Below are 18,590 nucleotides of genomic sequence, written 5' to 3'. Positions count from 1 at the left end.
AACCTATGTTCTTTTACAAATGAAACACTATTGTACAATTGACAGACTCTGAATATTTTTCCCTATAATTTATATGCAGCTTTAAAAACTTTTACAGTGGAAAAAAAAACACGTTAAGGGCTAAACTGCCGTAGTAGATGGTCTTGCTTCTCATTACATGTCTGTGTAATACTAGCACAAAACCTGGCATTTGAATCAAGTTTGATGCAATGAAAGTCACGTGAAAAAGGTACTCACTTTTTCTTTAGTCTTCGGTCCTTTTCTGCTTGGGTTCCAAGTTTGCCTAATCCCAGAGATTCCTGAGCTGCTGCCTCTGTTTCCATGTAACCTCCTGGAAAGCAAAACAAACCAAGCCCTGCTGTATTTTCCCATAGCTCTTTCCCAGTTGTTTCCCTCCTCAACCCTTCAATCCCCCTCCCACGTGCCACCATCATCTACGTTTGTTTCCTTAAGCCATGACATCTGGTGTTTGTGGAGAACACCTATCACCTACAGAAGCAAATTCTGGCAAGCGTTCACTATGTGGAAAAGAGTAGAAGGTGAGGGAAAAATTCTTTCCTCCTCCTTGTGTTTAGCAGAAGTTTATGAGAAGAGCACCCTGATCTCCTTTGCCTGTCTGTCTTTGACTCCTAAGGCTCAGTCTCACGGTCCTAAGTAAGAAATGCTCTCACCATTTTCTAATCTTAGTTGGCAAATGTACAAATGAAAGTGCCTTCTCAAGAACTGTCTCATTATTATTGACATAATACAGCTTCACTTAATGTTGTAATACCCAAATCTTTATTTTGCTCTCATAGAGTCTTAGAGTCTGTAATGTCATTATCCCTGCAAAGTCCCAAGCCAGAGACAACACAAAGAATCTGAGAGAGACGTAAAAAGCCTCCTAGGTCTCCCTGGAGGTGTCTCATAGGCACCTAAATCCTGTCAAAGTCATGGGAACTTGAATAACTTGCATAGAGTGACAAGGGAAGCCTGCAGTAAGCAAGAACACCCGGACCAAAATAAAATCGTATTATAAACTAAGGACATGACTGGTATAGTACGATCCACGCTGATCATACAATATGTCTACTAACATGACTTCCCTAGTGCAGAAGTGGAAAGATGCTCTGACTTTTTTTTTCACTGCCTGGATTCAAGGAAGAAGGGACCCGCTCACGGAGCTGTCGGTACAGTCTCCTGGCCCTGGGTCCATGCTGTCCTCTCACTCGCGCATCTGTGTGTGCAGACAGAAAGGCTGCAGCACTTCTTTGAAGGCTGCTTTCCTCCTGTGCTGCTCCTTAGAAGGTGTGTAACTGGCACAAGACGACAGACAATAGTACGGTAAATGTTGGTGCTTGACCTCCATTTGGCTGGCAACTGCTTATTTCTCAGCTAATGGATAGGGAACAATTGTAGAGCGGACACTGCCATAATTAAGAAAGCACAGTATAAAGTAAAAGATTTCTATTCCGATTCATTGATTTTAACCATAAAATAATGTGTAAATGTTATATAGTGAAATAGCATCACAGCCTTTTACAAGTCACAATTACATGCTCCTCAATCAAGTGAGAACAAAACCTACTGCATCATGTTTATGACGTTAACTTAGAAAAGCCTGGTTTTAAGCTGTCCTTTCAAAGCAGTTGTAGTTTCCTGCTTGTCTAGACAGAATTTTTCTTTGTTAAAGAGGACACTACTTCTGCAAGTCTCACCACGAGAATGATGCCTCCAATCATAAATGCAGAAAACTTGAACATATACTTTGCTTTACTTCATCTGCCTTTCAAAGTTTCACAGAATAGCTCATGGAGTGTTTCTTGTTGACTCTGGAGCAAGTTTTTAATTTAGCAAAGTGCTGTATCAATACCTCCCACCTTTCCGAGACAGCAGCTCAGAGTATGTTAGATAGAGATGGTATGAGTACAGTGCAATGAGGGTTCACCAGGGATTGGAAAATATTCTTGGCCACATGGACTTCACCATAAGACCAACACATCTGGCCCTTCGAATAGCCCTGAGTACATTGTGTTGGATGTGGTGGTTGTGCCTGTTGGTACCTTAGGCACGCAGATGGCTGCGAGAAATGTTTCCTAACAAGTTGACCTTTGCATGCACCATACAGACGAGTTTGCCTCGGCAGGGCTAAAAATCCCTGCAATGTATTGTTTGTTTTAGGGACTAGAACATTTAAAATATAACATGGGAAGCATATGTAAGGGTTTAGTGTCGTATTCCCCAAGTGAGAGAAGACTGGGTAAGTTTAACAATCAAAACAAATAAATAAAGAAAGAAACAAACAAAAGGCACTCATGCCTCCTGTAACATTCCTTTTCCCTTTTCCAATAACTAAAAGAAATCTTGAAGCATCTAGAAATCTTGAATCTTGATTCCAAGAAAGATCTCCTAAGGCATGAATTTGCCTTTGAACAATAATGCAAATGGTTTAGCAGAGATGGTAAGAGTAGCAAATTATAAAATAACGAAACTCTGGCAATTTTAGCAGTTGAAAACTAATAATTTCAGAGTTTTGCAGGGAACGCAGAGCAAGGAAATCTTTTGGGTGATAGCCTGGCTCTGTTGAAGTTAGTGTTAAAACTTCAGAGGTTCTCATACTGCTTCTTAAATACGAGTATATATTATATGTGATTTTTGAGATATTATAGAATTAGTTACAGAAGTATTATGTGTACTTAGAGTATATAATCACTGGGATCCCTAATATCTCTGTATTGACAGGCACTTTTAAAGTGCTCCTTTAAGTGTAAGTGTTTGCATGTGCAAATATGCACATAAGAAAACACATTAATGTTTCTGAGGCTCAAAATTACATTTATTACCTCTTTAGTATTTGATGTGCTATTGAAGAAAAGGTATTTTCCATATTAAAATATATAAGAAGTATGTATCTATAGAAAATCACAATGTTTAATTTAAGCAAGGAATTAGATGAGATTCTTTTATTGATTCTGCATTATAAATTTAAAGTTATGAAAACCATACAAATATACTGCAGTGCAGTAATGATAGGACTTACTATCTAGATTTCTGTGATATAGTATCTTACTATAAATAGAACTATTGATTACATAGCTGCACAGATAGCATACCTGTCATGGAACTGATCCAAGCAGTACCATGATTGTTATTTTTTAACTTTTGTTTTGTCTTTAAAGTACTGTCATTGAATGGAAACTGCCACTTGATATTTGTTTTTCTTTTGGTATCTTAAAAATTAAGATGAGAAAAACTACTCTAATTCAGTTGCTCAATGTTGTTTCAATTTCTAAAAAATATTTTGCTCCTACTTTTTGTCAGTTAACAGTCCTACTGTTAATTTTACACATGCCTGTAAACCTAGTTTCCTTAATTGAAAAGTGTATTATACTGAAAACTTTGCTGTTGAGCTAAAGGATGGAAGCGACAAAAATTTCATTTAATTGCAAATCTTCACTAATGTTTTTTTGCGATTTCATGAGCTCGTGTTAGGAATTACAAATAGGTTTTATCCAATTATAATGCATCTTATTAATCATGGTGGGTATTATTAAGAAATTAATCTACTGTCAGATTACATTGCTCCTGAGATAATCTTTAAAGTTGTTATTTTATTTTTGTTCCACATCGCAAGGAACTGCAGGGAAGACCAACACATTTATTACACCTTTGTGCTCTATGTTCCTGAGTTACTGTGAAATCATAGATTATTATGCATAATCCATCAGTATCAATAAAATTTGGTTTATGGAATGTAAATGTGAATTAATAACACAGTCTAAAGTTATAAAATTCTCCATTAGTGCAGATGGTGACATGCAGGTGTATTTGAAGACTCATTTAATAGATTCTGAAACACATTGAACTATGAAAAAGATTGATTAAATCAGTTTTATTCTTCCCATAGTGAGAAAAAAGGGAATTTAAATTGCAATTAGAAATTATTTTTTTCAAGAATACAAGGTTCTCACAGGCAGAGAAGAGAAAGGTTGGAGGATAAATGCAGAATGCTCAGTAATTTGATTTTAGTCTGATACTTTGACCTTAATATTACCTTATTTTTTCTGTATGATTTTAGTGATGGGTTTGTTAGATGTGATAAGGACATGTTTTAATATGAATTTAGTTTTTTAATTTCAGGCTTACAAATTGCTTAAGCATTTACAGTTACTGCAGACCCCTAAAATTCTTTTACAGGTGTTATGTGGTCACCATGGCAGTAAAAATTTAGTGCCTCACAAATTCGCACTATGTGACATCTTCGTGACTAGGAAAAAGCTAGTATTTCTGTTTTACTGACATATCTGTTCCAGTTTGATGCTTGTGTTGGCATACATACATATGCTAATCTTAAACTAGTTAAATCAGATAGCCTAGCAATACAGACCGCCGCTAAGGACGTATCTGCCTGTCTGGGCATGTAGACTATGAGCCTTTGCCGAAGACTGTCACTTCACCTTCCATTGCTTATGCTACCTAAGGTAGTTAAATAAAGTTACGCTATGATGGATTTTTTTTTTTCCCCCCATGTGGTATAGACATATCCTATGGAATATCAAAGAGGAAAATTTTTACCAGGAATAAATGAGACTAAAGTCTTGGCAAAGGAAAAGGGCATAAGAAGTAGGAAGAATACAAAGCACTGCTGTGAGCTGCATAACTAATTGAAAGAATATGGTGAGGACATTCAGTCATAGGCACTGCAGACATCCATTGACACACTGAAATCTGAAAAGCAACTACGGTTACTTGCAAGTACCTTCCACATCACATAGTTACACCTCTTATAGTGGGGTTTATTACTTACTACTTTCTCACCTCCTCTTTGGTTATTTGAGAATACACTGTTAGCATTTCTACCCTAATTCAAGAGACTATTGAAGCAGTAGGTTCAGTGAAGAGGATGACTCTAGTAATTTGTGCCAGAAATCTCCTTTCATTTGTGTTACAGTCATAGCAAACTCTTGACAAATATAATTGCTGATAGCAATGAAGTTTAATGGGAAAGTTCTGCCAGACAAAAGAGAAAAATAAGCAAATTGGAAACTGAAAAGAAGCAAAATTAAAAATGGAAAAATGACTGTGAAATGGTGACCTTGGCTTGTTACCACTAATTCCTTACTGAGCTGTCCGAGTCGAGCCTTCTCTTTTTTACCGAACAAACGTCCTATTGAAGACTTGATTCCTTTCTTCTTGGGAGCTTTGTGCAGTGAGTCCTGGCTGCTATTGACACTGCCAAGACCGATGCTTTCTGGCTCCAACGAAGCAGGCAAACTACTACAAAATGATAATAAAGAAATGGAATAGATTACCTGCAAATGTTGAAGTGTTATTTTTTTTTACTTTCTTCTGAACAGCTCTGCCAACAAATTAATTGGTCATACTTTAGTAATGATGTCCCAACAAGTGAAACAATCACATCATCTTCTTTAAATGATTTAGCAACATGTAGAGCAATAAAAGATCACATTTTCTCTATCAGGCTGACTGGATCTTATTAAAAAAGGTTGAAAATAAACATTTTCAATTTGCTAAGAACAACTGATGAAAAATACAGGAATTGGCCTGCTGTTTGTCTTTCTAGGATTTGCAGTATCACTACTTCTAGTAGTGATCAAAACTGTATCTTAAAACAGAAATATCCAGCATGTATTTTAGCACTGACAAATGTTCTCAGGCTCATGCAAAAGACAAAGGATAAGGCTTTCTCTCTCATGGCAGTGGAAACAATTGCCAAGAAGAAATGCGAAGAAATTGGGTCATTTTGGAATAGTTAAACACCACCATTTGAAAAGAGTAATACATGGTAAAACTGTAAAGTACCAATTCATGTTACAAACATTTTACCTTCTGGCATCATTGTGGTATGAAGAAGGAAGGGTGTGAGTCATTCTGATAGCTCTGGGTGTCGGAGGAGGAGAAGTTTCACATTTGATTGTGGCTTTATCTTCACGCCCATCTTCTTCAACTACTGCAATCTGGGGCAGAGAGACTCCATTGAGAGCAGATTAGCTTTCCAAGAAAGTTTCAACATATACTGCACAGATTTGTCAAGTGAACTGAAGCATGTATGGTTTCAAGTGCAATTTTTTGAGCAAATTGTAAGGATTCTTATTTTTGAAAGTGGCTATTGGGAAAGAGCAACTGCCTGAATATGGCAGCTTAAAGTACATATTTGAAAGAAAATATTACACTTGGAGAAGAAATTAATTCCTTATATGCCAAATAGGTTGATACACTAAAGGTCTAAACATGAAAATAACCTTAGATGTGAGCAGGTCTCTTGCACTAAATAGGATTATTCAAGTCAAAGTTTCTCAAGGATGTAAGGGAGAAGGTAAATACAGACATAAACAGGACCACTCTCTCCATAGCCTGTTAACAGAATGGTCAAAATGCTTGAAAATAAGCATGAACAAAAATGAATTTTGTCACAGCATATAATGATTTATCTTAAACACAGTTTCCTCTCATGTAAAGGTAAATCCCATATTCAGTGCCAAATCCGTAAACAACTATATTGCTCCAGAAGATTTCAGGTAATATGACTTTGGTTCCTCCAGCAAGAATAATAGTCAAAATACATTTGAAGGCAATTATTTTGTGTCCACACTTTTCTTTTAACTGTATTCCTTTAAGTTTGTGCTGTAGAGGCTACTACTGCAAGGTATCACTGGTGGTCCTTGACTCTGTGGCTTCGCTGTGACCCCTGCAAGCCTTTCCAGGTAGGATTAAAATGATTATGTTCAGGAATCGAACAAAAAGGAGTGGAGGGGATATGGTGGCTGGCAAGGAACATGGTTATCTAAATAGCAGAGGAATATGATAAATGTGCTCTCCCAAACTTAAACAAACCCCCCAGTATCATACCTTTCTCCGATGTTTCCTTAGGTCGCTTGGCTTAGATTGGTAACAAAAGCAGCAACAGCAAAAGAAGAATGATTAATAAATCTTATTTGAGCATAACAAAATGCCACACATTTGTTCTTCTCACATTGAGAAATGGGAAGCAGAGATTTCATTAATTTAATACTATCCGTATTATATACTGATTATACACTTGGTGTCATAACATAAGATAACCCCTGACAAACAGGCCATTCTGCAAAAGCAGTTATTTTTTCTAAAGTTGCAATCTCCTTCACTTTCATAAGCTTAGCAAACAATAGGATATCGCAAGCTTATAGTAGCACTTTTTATTTTTGGAATTTTCATATAAATCCTTCCACTACTTCCAACACAGAGATTTTTATTCTTTTCAGTTTTATCTAATATTACAAATGTATTAGTGTCTCACGAAGTATAAACACAACGTATCATCAACAAATACCAAGGGGGTCCTTCTCTCCAGTTATCCCATACTAAAGTGACCGGCATTTTCAGTCAATGGATACAAATTCACTCATCACCTGTACTGCAGTAGAAGGCTGTTAGAATGTGTCCTGTTCAACCCTCTTTTAATATTTATTTTTGGTATATGTCTTATTCATTCAAGGAAAGCTGAAGATACTCTGCAGAATTTATTTACTGCATGGACCTGGGCTGTGGAAACCCATGAAGTACTGCTGCTCCAGCCAGCCCCTACAGGATCATTTGGCAGTTTGGGCTCTAGAGACCAGACCTCTACAGAACTCTTCCCAACTCAAAATTTCCACTTAGAGGATGTCCGACAGCCTGTTGTGTCTGTCCCCAGGCAGTAAGGAGGAGATGATTCACCACTGAACTCCTGCTGCAACAGGAGTACAGGGCAGAAGTGTCCTGAAGTGGTTGATGAGGGTGAGCTGTGGGCTGTGCTGCTGAGTGTGCAGTGGGGTGCTACGTCTACAGCTTATGATATGTCAAGAATTCAACTGCAACTCATAAAGACATACTCATCCGAGCTTCAGCACAGCTAGAGTTGGGCGCCAGTGAGGCCATGGCAACCTGAAGTGCAGAGGTTATTGCTGTCATTTTGTATTTAATCCGATGACCCTACTGACCCAAAGCTACTCTGCCCAAATTAAGGCAACCAGACAGCGCAGGTGTCTGCTGGAAGGTCAGTTTAACCATTGCTATTTATCTGTAGCCAGAGTGTTAGTTTAAACGGTTGGTTGAAATGGAGCCAAACTGCGTATTCGGGAAGGTGCTGCTTTGGTGACGTGGGTGGCACCGCAGCAGCCTACACACCCACCTCCTCCACAGCGGTCTGTGCCACCAACATTTTCATTTCTGCTGTTCCGCAGTGGGAACCAGGGGCAGCAAAGAATCAGTGCTGCAGTCTGCCACGACTGCCAGCCCTGACCGCCTCTCTGCTGCCATTAGCTCCCAAGAAGGCAGCAAAGACCATCCTAAACCAGGAGAGGTAGAGGTGAATACAAGTAGTTGTCAGTTCCCAGGAAACAGGAGTACTCAGCCAAGTGATGGTAGGCAAAAGTCCCTACTCTCAGCTGAGCAGAACGAACAGTCAGGTTCCACTCCTACCTGTTCTTAGCAACCTTCTCAGCTAGGAGAGTTAATTTCTGCTGATTGAGATCAAGGCTCATTTCCCCTCCGCTGAGAGGCTCCACAGGGAACCAGTGCCGCTGTTTCCCAGGAACAGACCACGAGGGGACATTGGTGACATTACGATTACCAGAGAATTAGCAAATAAAAATATGGGGTTACGCATATCCTGTTCTCCTCCCTGTACGTAAAGATCAGCAGAGTGGGCTGGTTTGAATCTTTCCTAATGCTTAAAGGGATGAATTCACCCAGGCTCCAAACTGGTTTGTAGCCCACGCCGAACACTGAACCCTGATATTGGTAAGAGTGCAGACACAGAGTGGTACATCTTAAATACGTTGACACATACTACCTTCACTTACCTACTGTTGCACCATTTCTTTTTGTCTAGGATCAAAATTAAATTTTTTGCAAATCCCTTTTCAAATCAAGCCAGACATTTCAGAATATGTCCTCAAAGGTACAGTAATATTAGAAATGGTTTGCATGATAATTTGATGGCTTGGTATCTACTTATGTGTGCTGCTTGTAATGTTGAAATATACCAGTTAAATTAATTATTGGAAAACAAAGCACTTATTTCAATGCTTGATATGCTGTCATGAATCACAGAATGGTTTGCATGGAAGGGACCTTAGACCATCCAGTTCTACCCCCGTGCCACAGGCAGGGACACCTTCCACCAGACCAGGTTGCTCAAATCCCCATCCAACCTGGCCTTAAACACTTCCAGGGATGGGGCATCCACAGCTTCTCTGGGTAACATTAAGAAGAATGAAGAATACATACAAAATCCTGCAAGTATTAAAGAGTACACCAAATATAGAAGTATATCCAAATGATCATATATATGAAGTAGTAGTAGGTTTTAACGTCTTCTAGACATTTCCTGGAGGTTTAAACTCTGCAATAGTCCCACAGACTACTGTGTAATAACTGTATCACTTCAGAGCTTTTCATTAGTAAAAATTTTTTACATATAACTCGATTACAGTAATTCCAGTGATCAGTTCTGTTTCTTATTAATTCCACAGTCTGTATGCCCACAGCCTGAGACCCGTGATCCGCAGATCATTATGTCCCGGGTGAATCATGCAATGCTCCAAAACACAATAACAAAACCCAAACCCACCCAAACATCCATATTCTAGAGAATTTCCTATCTGTATCTCTGAAGAAAAAGTGATTAAATAATTAGAGAGATGAGCCATTCATACGGTGAAAAGATGACGTATTTAATAATAGAAATATCACACCTAAAATTGGCATCACAAAGTTTCTTACCAGCGTCATAACCCCCATTCTGTCCATCTCCCTGGCTGGACTGCGAGGGGTGAGTTTAGGAGTTGAGTGTCCGCTGGGAGGAGATGAGCTTGCAAGTGACGATGCCGTCACCGAGCCAGTAATGGAGGTACCTTGGTGAACTCTGGCTAGATTTAAGCCTTCCAAACTCACGCTGGCCACTCTGTTCTCTATCTCTTCAGCACGCAGTTCTGTCGACTCCTTCTCTTCTTGGATTAACCTTATTAAATAAAAGAAGAACATGGTTGTATTTGTCTCTGCATACCCCAAAAGCAAAACTAAAAACAATTTACTTTCAAATCTCATTTGAAAGGAAAAGAAAACAAAGATTAATATCATAGATCAACTCCAAAACAATACTGAAAAGGGTACTTTTTAATCACTAGAATTATAAAATCCTTTTTCTTAATTCCTCTATCCTCAAAAACCGTTTGAAGGATCTGCCCAACAAGACTTGACATATGACATTTCAGGAAGATTGGTTCCTTTGCAAAGGAGACAGTATAGGGGAGGAGAGTTAATCCGATTTACCATAGGAAACTAATTCCAATCTTAAGTTGGCTTCATCTGATTTTCTGTTGCTAAAGCATGAACACAAATTTAAAGCAAAATGAAATTGGGCCTTTAAGAAGGGAATTGCTAAGATAATCCATATTAATAGAACAAGAGAACATGCAAAACAAATTGTCCGTTTCATCCCTACAAATTGATGAAAAAACGACAGTTGTTTCTAAAACATTGAGTTCTAAGTGAATTTCATTAAAATAGCTCAGTTAGCAACAAATGTAAGCTTCTTAAACATATACAGCCTCAATAGGATGCTTCTGTTGGGTTCTTTAGTTTTGGTTTTTGATTGTGATTGCACCTAGAATGAAAAAAAATTGGTCCAAAATCAAACATTTGTTTGTAAGTCCTTTGCCCATAAACCCATGCCAGGAGGAGTCTTTTTTTGCGAAGAAGAGGAAAAAGTATGAGGGATCAAGGTTAAATGAGAGAATACAAAGTCTGGGGGAGGTTGAAATTGTGAACCAGGATTTTCTGAGTGAAATGAAGCAAGCACAATAAATGAAACCATATTACACTGAAAATAGAAACCTACAAATTCCTGTGCTGTGATAAATCTTCTGTAACATCCATTTCAAAATTTCTATAAAATATTTACAGTTCTTTCTGAGATGAGGTGTGGCAGAAACTTAAAGGCAAATAATATTTTGAAAGGTAATTATAACAATCTTTCTCATTTTAGCAATCTAAATTCTGAATCATCTTGTATAATAAAACAAATCTATGGCAAAATACATTTTTAATCTCTTTTGATATCTCCAATCATTTGTTAAAACCTTACAGTGTTTGTCAAGAAAAAGGAAAAAAAAAACAACACAAACCAAGAAAATATGAAATGCAGTACAGTTTATAAGACTACCCTTGTAGAACCATTTTTCCTGAAACACATTAAAAAAAGAATACAAAATTAGTTACCTGGTTCTTTAATAATGATGGTGATGGTAATGAAAGCCCATACTTCAGTATAAGCTTAGCAGTAGGGGAAATCAACTACTCTCAGTGGACCTCCAGAAAAATGGCTCTATACAATGTGCACCCTTGCTTCCTTTTTGAAGTACCTAACATCTAAGTCAAGCTTCTAAGTCATCTACAGCTTGCTGAATTGGTCACAGTGCTGACTTCATTGTAATAACAGAAAATATGAATGAGGTTCTTCTCTCTTTTACATACACTGTTTTAAGATTTACCCTCCCAACAACAAAATTTCTTTTTTGACTCTATCTTGACAGGTATAAAAAGACTTTGAGAAAATAGCAGTGTAATCCTATCTGAATGAAAAAATTCTGGGAGTAATGAAAATGCAAAACTGTAGATCTATTAAAAAAAAAAGTCTCCCGCTGAACAGAAAAGTTATTAAAATTCAATACATTCCAATAGAGTTCTGCCTTTAAAGTTACCTTGCTCAGAGAAAGGCTGAGATCTGGCAAAAGGTAATCTGGTTTTGATTATATTTCTAACCACAGTCTTTCTGTCTATAGTATTACTAGAAAGTCACTAATACATTTAGGAACATCTCCTTCATCTCCTTCTAGAGAAACAGTCACTAATGAGAGGATGTTTTTCATATACCAAATTTTTTTAAAGTTACCCCTTCCTGAAAAACACATACAAATGCTTTAAGCCTAAAATATGGTTTCAGATATAAAAATCACTTAATTAAAATGTCATTGGATTTTCTATCACTCCATTAAATTTGCATAGAAATTAAGATACGTTTAATTTACCACCTATTTCCAAGCACTATAACCCAACTTGGAGCATGAAAAATCACATTCTATGCCTCCTTATAAAATCAAAACCATGTCTTAGAAAATGTTGCTTATATTAGATGTAACATAGGAATAATTACCAGAAGAAAGCATGAAGAGCACTGAAATAAAATATTTCTGATAGGAGGTCATCACTGAGTAAGTAGAGTCATGCAGAACAGTGAAAAAGACCTTGAAAAAAGGACTATGAGTAGTGTTCTATCAAATCTGCCACGTGTTGGCCTGCTCTAATGTACTTCTCTTCAACTGGCCAGCAGTTCTTCGCTTGGAAGATTTTTTGAAAGAAATTTCTATGGTTAGGAAATGAAGACATCATTGTTATCTTCACACAATCGATACTCTCCTATGAAAACTGGACACATTATCAATCCTTTAAATGTACAAGTGGTTTCCTAATTGTTATGAACCGTACCTGAATTCATGCACTAAAGAAAGCTTGAAGCTGTAATCATAAGTGCATCACAGCTGGTGCAGGCTACACACCTGATTTCTTTATTGATTGCATCTAGCTGCTCCTGAAGCATCATGGCCAGAGTCTGGGCATCGGAATGGCCGCTTGGTGACAGGAGGTCCATGGAGCTGAAAAGCGTTTCTCTATCATCGTCATCGATATCCGACATTTCAGTGTCGCTTTCAAATGGATGACTGCTCAAAACGCCAATCTGCTGGGTCCTATTCCACTCATGATCTCCAAGTGATTTTACCTGAGCAGAAATTAGGATGTATATGGCTTATTCCATGGAAAACAACTGCAAAGTTGAACTTCTATAAAATGGGAAAGGAAAGCAACTAACATTTAAGAATACTTATTCAAAGAGTAATTCAATGATAATTAATACTTGCAATATTACCACAGATGATGTACTTTCATATAATTTCTAATGGTGTGTAAAATTACTATCAGGAAAATGTACTGAAAAGCCTTTTCTGTCTTCATTTTAGTACAACAGTACTCGTCTGAGCGTGTACGGAAAAAAACCCTGCTATTTGGTTGGTGTTTTCTTGTTTGGTGGGTTGTGAGGTTTTTTTTGTTGTTGTTGTATTTTTTCCTGGAAAAACACAAACTGTAAGCTTAACAGCCTGAAATACATTCTTTTATCAAGGAATATATGTGAAGATATTAGAGATTAACCTTTGGTTCATCTCTGCGTACTCCCATCCGGCCTCTTCTAGGTCGCCTTATCACTTTAGTTGACCGATAGTCAGACTGGCTATCAACCAGTGAGCCCACAGAGTACCTCAGCTCCGCAGATGTGTCAAGGTGAGGCCTATGAAAAGAACACAGAAGTAGACAGAGAGTAGTAACAACAACAAGAACCCAACGACCTTCAGTCTAGGAACACAGATTTCTTTTCCTTTTTCTATTATGTATCACATAATAATTGTCAAAAACACATAACAAAATATCATTTACAAGTGAAAATTTGAAATCATAATATGAGAAAATTAAGAAAAACAAAGAATATTTTTGATTTTTCAAAATTAAGGACGTGCATAGTAAAACTTTTCATTCAAAACTTTAACATGAAAAACCAAGCAGATTTCAGGATAATTAACAGAGCTGGCTGCTGAATGTACTATCCTGTATATTTTCCTTTCATTACTCTCCTGAATTAATATGCCTGGGGTTACTGTAAGGATGTTAAATGTTCATGAGTGAAGATATCTATAACGCTTTCCTGCTGTAAGTCTCTGTTCTACATTATGAAAACATTACTGAACTGCCCTGCAACATATAACATTGATTATGAATGATTCATCTTTATTTGATGATGCTTTTGAGAGTTTTAACCCCCATTTTTTCCTGTAGTCCTGGTAAGTCTTGATACATTGCGCTGAGGCTTATACGTGATGACTTCAGCATATCTTTTCTTGGCTGCAGACCATGGTCCCCGGCCTTTCTGCCCTTGGTCAAACACCAGCAGTAAAAGTCCCCTGCGTGGTGCAATAGAAGCATCCTGCCCACGGGCTGTGTAGCCATCACTAGAGCAAAGGCTCCATGCACCATGTGAGCATCCAACCACAGCAGTGGAAACCTGAACAACGTCTAGTTCTTCACACATAAGCAATCTCCACATATAAACGTATGAATAGCATGATTATAGCAAAAAAATGAAATGTAACTATACTAATAAAACCACAAAGTATGTATTTGTTTACAGCGACTCCTAAAACATGCTTGACATTTCACTATCTATAAGAGCATAAACCAAAAGTTTAATGTTGTACTTACATTATTTTTTTTTTTACCCCTAAACTTGGGAAAAATGCTTACAATCACCTACAGACAACTCATAGGGTTCACAGCAATGTTAATAATCAGTTTTGGGTAATAGAATAGGAATAAGTTTTGTTCTTAAACACTTCTCTCACTTTGAAAAGAATGCTGTTCAACAAAATGATGACTTTAATCCTCAACATGAAATAGGTAAGTAAGATAACGTCTGCCTCCCAAAATGAAGGAAATAATTCAGAAAACCACACATATATATATGGTGAAAAATGCAGGCTGTAAGCGTGACTGTTTTCCTGGGCTCTAGGTCTGTGTCTGTTTCTAAACATAGAGATGCCTTGATTTTCTTCTAGAAGAACTTAATTTGAATTAAAACACACTCGTATTTGGAGGACTGAAGCATTGGTGTCAAATTTCAAACATCACCTTAATAAAGTAAAATATTATAACTGTGGTGCCTGTTTATTGATAAATGGGAAATGCAAAAAGATCATGGAAAAATGTAAAGGCTCTACTACAAGCTACTTTGACAGAATGGTATGAAGAAACATAACATAACTACTGTCTGGTATTATAAGTGCTGTGACAAATCTAAAATAATAATGGAAGGATTTCAAGTGCTAATACAGTTTCTTTTATAAAAAATACATACCATAAGAAAATAAATTAAAAAAAGAGGTACCGGAATTCCTGAAATGTGAGTATGTGCCATAGTAATCATATCAGATACATTAGAATGTCACTGATACTGAATAATATTTTAGAACTTAGGTTCTGGTTAAAGCATACATTAGAGCTCATGCTGATGTCATAAATGTCTTTTCCTGAATAACCATCAGTTTATCGTCTCTTATGCTTCCTGTCATGCTTGGTAGGAACTTCCAGAATATTAGAAAAATCATGATTTTACCTTTAAAAATTTTCTAAAACTCACTTTTGTCATTACAGTAATAAGAACAATTGACAAGTTGGGCTACAAATGTCCTGAGCCCTCCATCTACAGCACCAGACAATAATCTGTGGGGATTTTTCTATGTTTAGTTTGTCTGTATGTCTCATCGCTTACACAGTAAATGCTTTAGGGTAGTGACTGTTTTTTATTTCCTGTGTACAGTATTTACTGTAATAGAACTTTGCTCCGATAATTGATAATACTTGGCACTTGTGCAACAAGTTGGCAGCAAAAAAGAAACGGCTGAGGTTCCAGTCTCTGGCAGCAGATACTTATCTGCTGACCAGCTTCATTATTCTGCTGAAAGAACAAACTCCTGCAAATACAGAACTGAGTATCGGCCGAGAACAATAAGTATTTAATGCTCATAGCTCCCTATTCCCGAGAGGGCTGGTAACTTCGTGAGGTGAGGCCATAGAAGGGGAAGTATAGTGGTTTAGGGGAACCTGCTGAATTCCCAAGACATTTAGACAGCTTATCAAGCTCAAACAGCCCTTTGACAAGGGCTAATCAGACTCCTACCTACAGAGCACAAGCTAATGACACTCATCTACCCAGCAAGAAAGGCTGCTGCTCACCAAGGATGGATGCTCCAAAAACGTCTCTGCTGTTTGTTGCAGAGGTCAATAGTCTGTGTCCTCGCAAGCACTCTCAAAAAAGTGTTGTGTGTGCCTGGAGTCACACTTATACTACTCCCAAAGGAACAAAAATTCAAATAGTTAGAAGCATCACATTCTGAATTTCATCAATTTGCACTTCCCCATGTATAGAAAGATATTATACCAAGAAACAGCAAAAGGTTGAGGGAGAAACCATGTCCAGGTACTAAGCAAGATGTCTGAGGAAACAATGGGCAGACGACACCTGATGCAAACCAAAAAATTGTCCAACAATAATTTTAGAGAACTACAGTGCTCTGAATTTAGTCTTGGTCCATGAGCTTTGGCTGGCAGCTTTTAAAAGTTAACATGTTGCTTGTTATGAAAACAGGACACAGCTATCAAAGTAACAACTTTCTTTTGAGGGATACTTTTAGGCAAGAAGTACTTTCTAGAATTAGAAAATTAAACTAATTTCAGCTGTTAAAATTAATTTCAGCTGTTAGTAGCTATTTTTATGATATCTGTATTACTACTGTTCCCATATTACTTTTGCAACAAGAAGAGGCATAATGTTTAATGTCCTGTTATGATATTTTCAGTTCTCTCCGAATATTGCATTCATCTTATCTGCAGATCTGTGGTCTTATGGTACGCACTAAGCAAAGCTGAGTTATTTCTCGCTAATAAAAAAATTATTATTAGATATAATTGGTAGAATAAATACAATCATAAATCATAAAAACTGATCATAAAACAAATCATAAAAACTGATCAGTTTCAGCATTAAAGCTGATGGTTTCAATTTTATTTTTAAGGTCTCCTGGGAAAAAAAAAAAAGGTATTTGGATATACTTTTGAAAATATTTCATAATTTAAAAGACTTTCCTTAATCTCAGTAATATTTCAGTATACTGTATATACTCACTGCTCTAAGGCGCTGTTTATCTATGAAAGAAGCAGTAATAATCATTGCACAGATTTTACATTTTTAAAGAAACACACGACTATTTTTATGCATGGTCTGCACACATCCCCGTTGTAAAGGTCTGACACTTATATTTATGTTCTATTTCAACTCAAAGTGGGGAAACTTTTGTCATTAAATATTACCTTGACAGAGTGGGTTCAATTAAAGAACCAGCCCTCATTTTCATTTGATCCAGTTCAGATCTCAGTTTCTCAATTTCTTCGGCAAGTCTTTCCTGGAAATGAGAATAGTTAAGATATACTTATGTGTGATGCAAAATACATTTACTTTATAAGATATTGCTCTCGTAAAGTTAAACAAGTAAGACAAGATACACTGAACATAGCACTGACTATAATAAGAAAAGGCAGTGAACTCATTCAAGCCTCATTATTGCTAATAGCACATATGCATCAAGATGAGGTTGCATAGCACTCTACTGTTTTTTCACTAGCTGGAAGTGACGGCAGGATACGTTTGCCCTTGAAACTTATTCTTTCCTTCTTATACAGCTAGAGTGAGGAAAAGAAGAACAAGCACTGACTTGTGCACCAACTGCACTCTCCGTGCCAGGCACAGTTCAGCGTGTGACATGCCATTTGCCCTTTAGAGACCGAGATCGCGTCCTGGCCTTTTTTTTAATTTACTGACAGAGACACAGACTTAGAGATTGCCACATTTTAGGTGACTTATTGAACTGCAGCTTTACAGCTCGCTCTGGGGAGTTGATGGAACTCCAGTATGAGATCCTACTGGTGAAAAATGAGTGTGCCACAAAAATTGGATTTTTGGAACCAACTAACAAAAAGACTATTGACGGCAACCCCTAGGGAAAACAGGGCTGTTCCCAAATTGTATAAATAATTATTATCTACTAATAAAATGAAATCAAAGAATTTTAAAAGAAATTAAGAAAAAATACAGGATGAAGACATAACACTGCTGTTCCTAGAGTTTAAAATGTTCAGGATTCCAAAACTATAGAAAGGAAAAGGATCTGCACTTAAGTAATATCAGATTCAGTGATTCTTTTTACAGTATTTTTACACTATTTCTTGGCTGAACAGAATTACTGAGATGACTTGGTGGTCACTTGTATCATTTGCTAGTTATTTAGAGATTATTAATATCCGCTGTTAGGTCTAACTATCTGAAATTGCTTCATCAGTTTCTTCAAAGTGGAACAAATAAACCCCTCCAAGTGGGAACTTAGAAGCTCTGGAGTCAGATGTATGTAGTTGTGTGTGAAGAGAATTCATCTCCAATTGCACAGAGCAGTAGTGGAGGTGTTCTATTTACTTAATTTCCCACCCTTAAGCAAGAATCAATAAATATAATAAATAAAAATATCTTTGCAAAAATACTTTCGATACCAAGGTAGATTTTTACACCAGATTTTTCAACTTGATCAAGAGTTGGTATGTATATTCAAGCCAGAAAACAGACTGAAAAAGAATTAGCTACTGTACTCGCTTCTAGTTTAACACTATTAAAACAATAAAGTTATGTTGGAGACACCATTGAACAAATACCTCATTTACACAGACAAAATTGGTATCCATAATTCAGGTTTAGATTCCCTGGTAGTAAATTTACAGGAACTTTTGTTTCATTTGACACAGCTTTAGAAATGTCCTTTTTTTAATCTAACTTGATAGTGAAGTATAATCCTGATTTTGTGACAGCTGAATCACCTTTTACCTGTGGTAGTACAGCATAGAAATTTTATTTATTTAACATG

The 18,590-nt window shown here is 37.0% G+C and overlaps 1 protein-coding gene across 1 annotated transcript in view; it reads right to left on the bottom strand.

Annotated features, from left to right (window-relative positions):
• PPFIA2 (protein tyrosine phosphatase, receptor type, f polypeptide (PTPRF), interacting protein (liprin), alpha 2) overlaps nt 1-17,084 on the bottom strand; it is a gene marked incomplete at its 5' end in the record, with an annotated part of 50,928 nt that extends 33,844 nt beyond the window's left edge. Inside the window, 8 exons of the mRNA XM_009709287.1 lie at nt 238-331; nt 5,102-5,256; nt 5,827-5,957; nt 6,850-6,879; nt 9,745-9,982; nt 12,579-12,799; nt 13,228-13,363; nt 16,993-17,084. Of these exons, the coding sequence (XP_009707589.1) occupies nt 238-331; nt 5,102-5,256; nt 5,827-5,957; nt 6,850-6,879; nt 9,745-9,982; nt 12,579-12,799; nt 13,228-13,363; nt 16,993-17,084 (1,097 nt within the window). The remainder of the gene's footprint in view (nt 1-237; nt 332-5,101; nt 5,257-5,826; nt 5,958-6,849; nt 6,880-9,744; nt 9,983-12,578; nt 12,800-13,227; nt 13,364-16,992) is intronic.
• Between the last annotated feature and the right edge of the window lie 1,506 nt (nt 17,085-18,590).

The sequence above is a fragment of the Cariama cristata genome, unplaced genomic scaffold (assembly GCF_000690535.1).
Source record: "Cariama cristata isolate BGI_N322 unplaced genomic scaffold, ASM69053v1 scaffold3101, whole genome shotgun sequence".
Taxonomy (NCBI): Eukaryota; Metazoa; Chordata; class Aves; order Cariamiformes; family Cariamidae; genus Cariama; species Cariama cristata.
The sequence above is the reverse complement of the archived record's forward strand: the minus strand, read 5'-3'. Positions and strand labels throughout refer to the sequence as shown.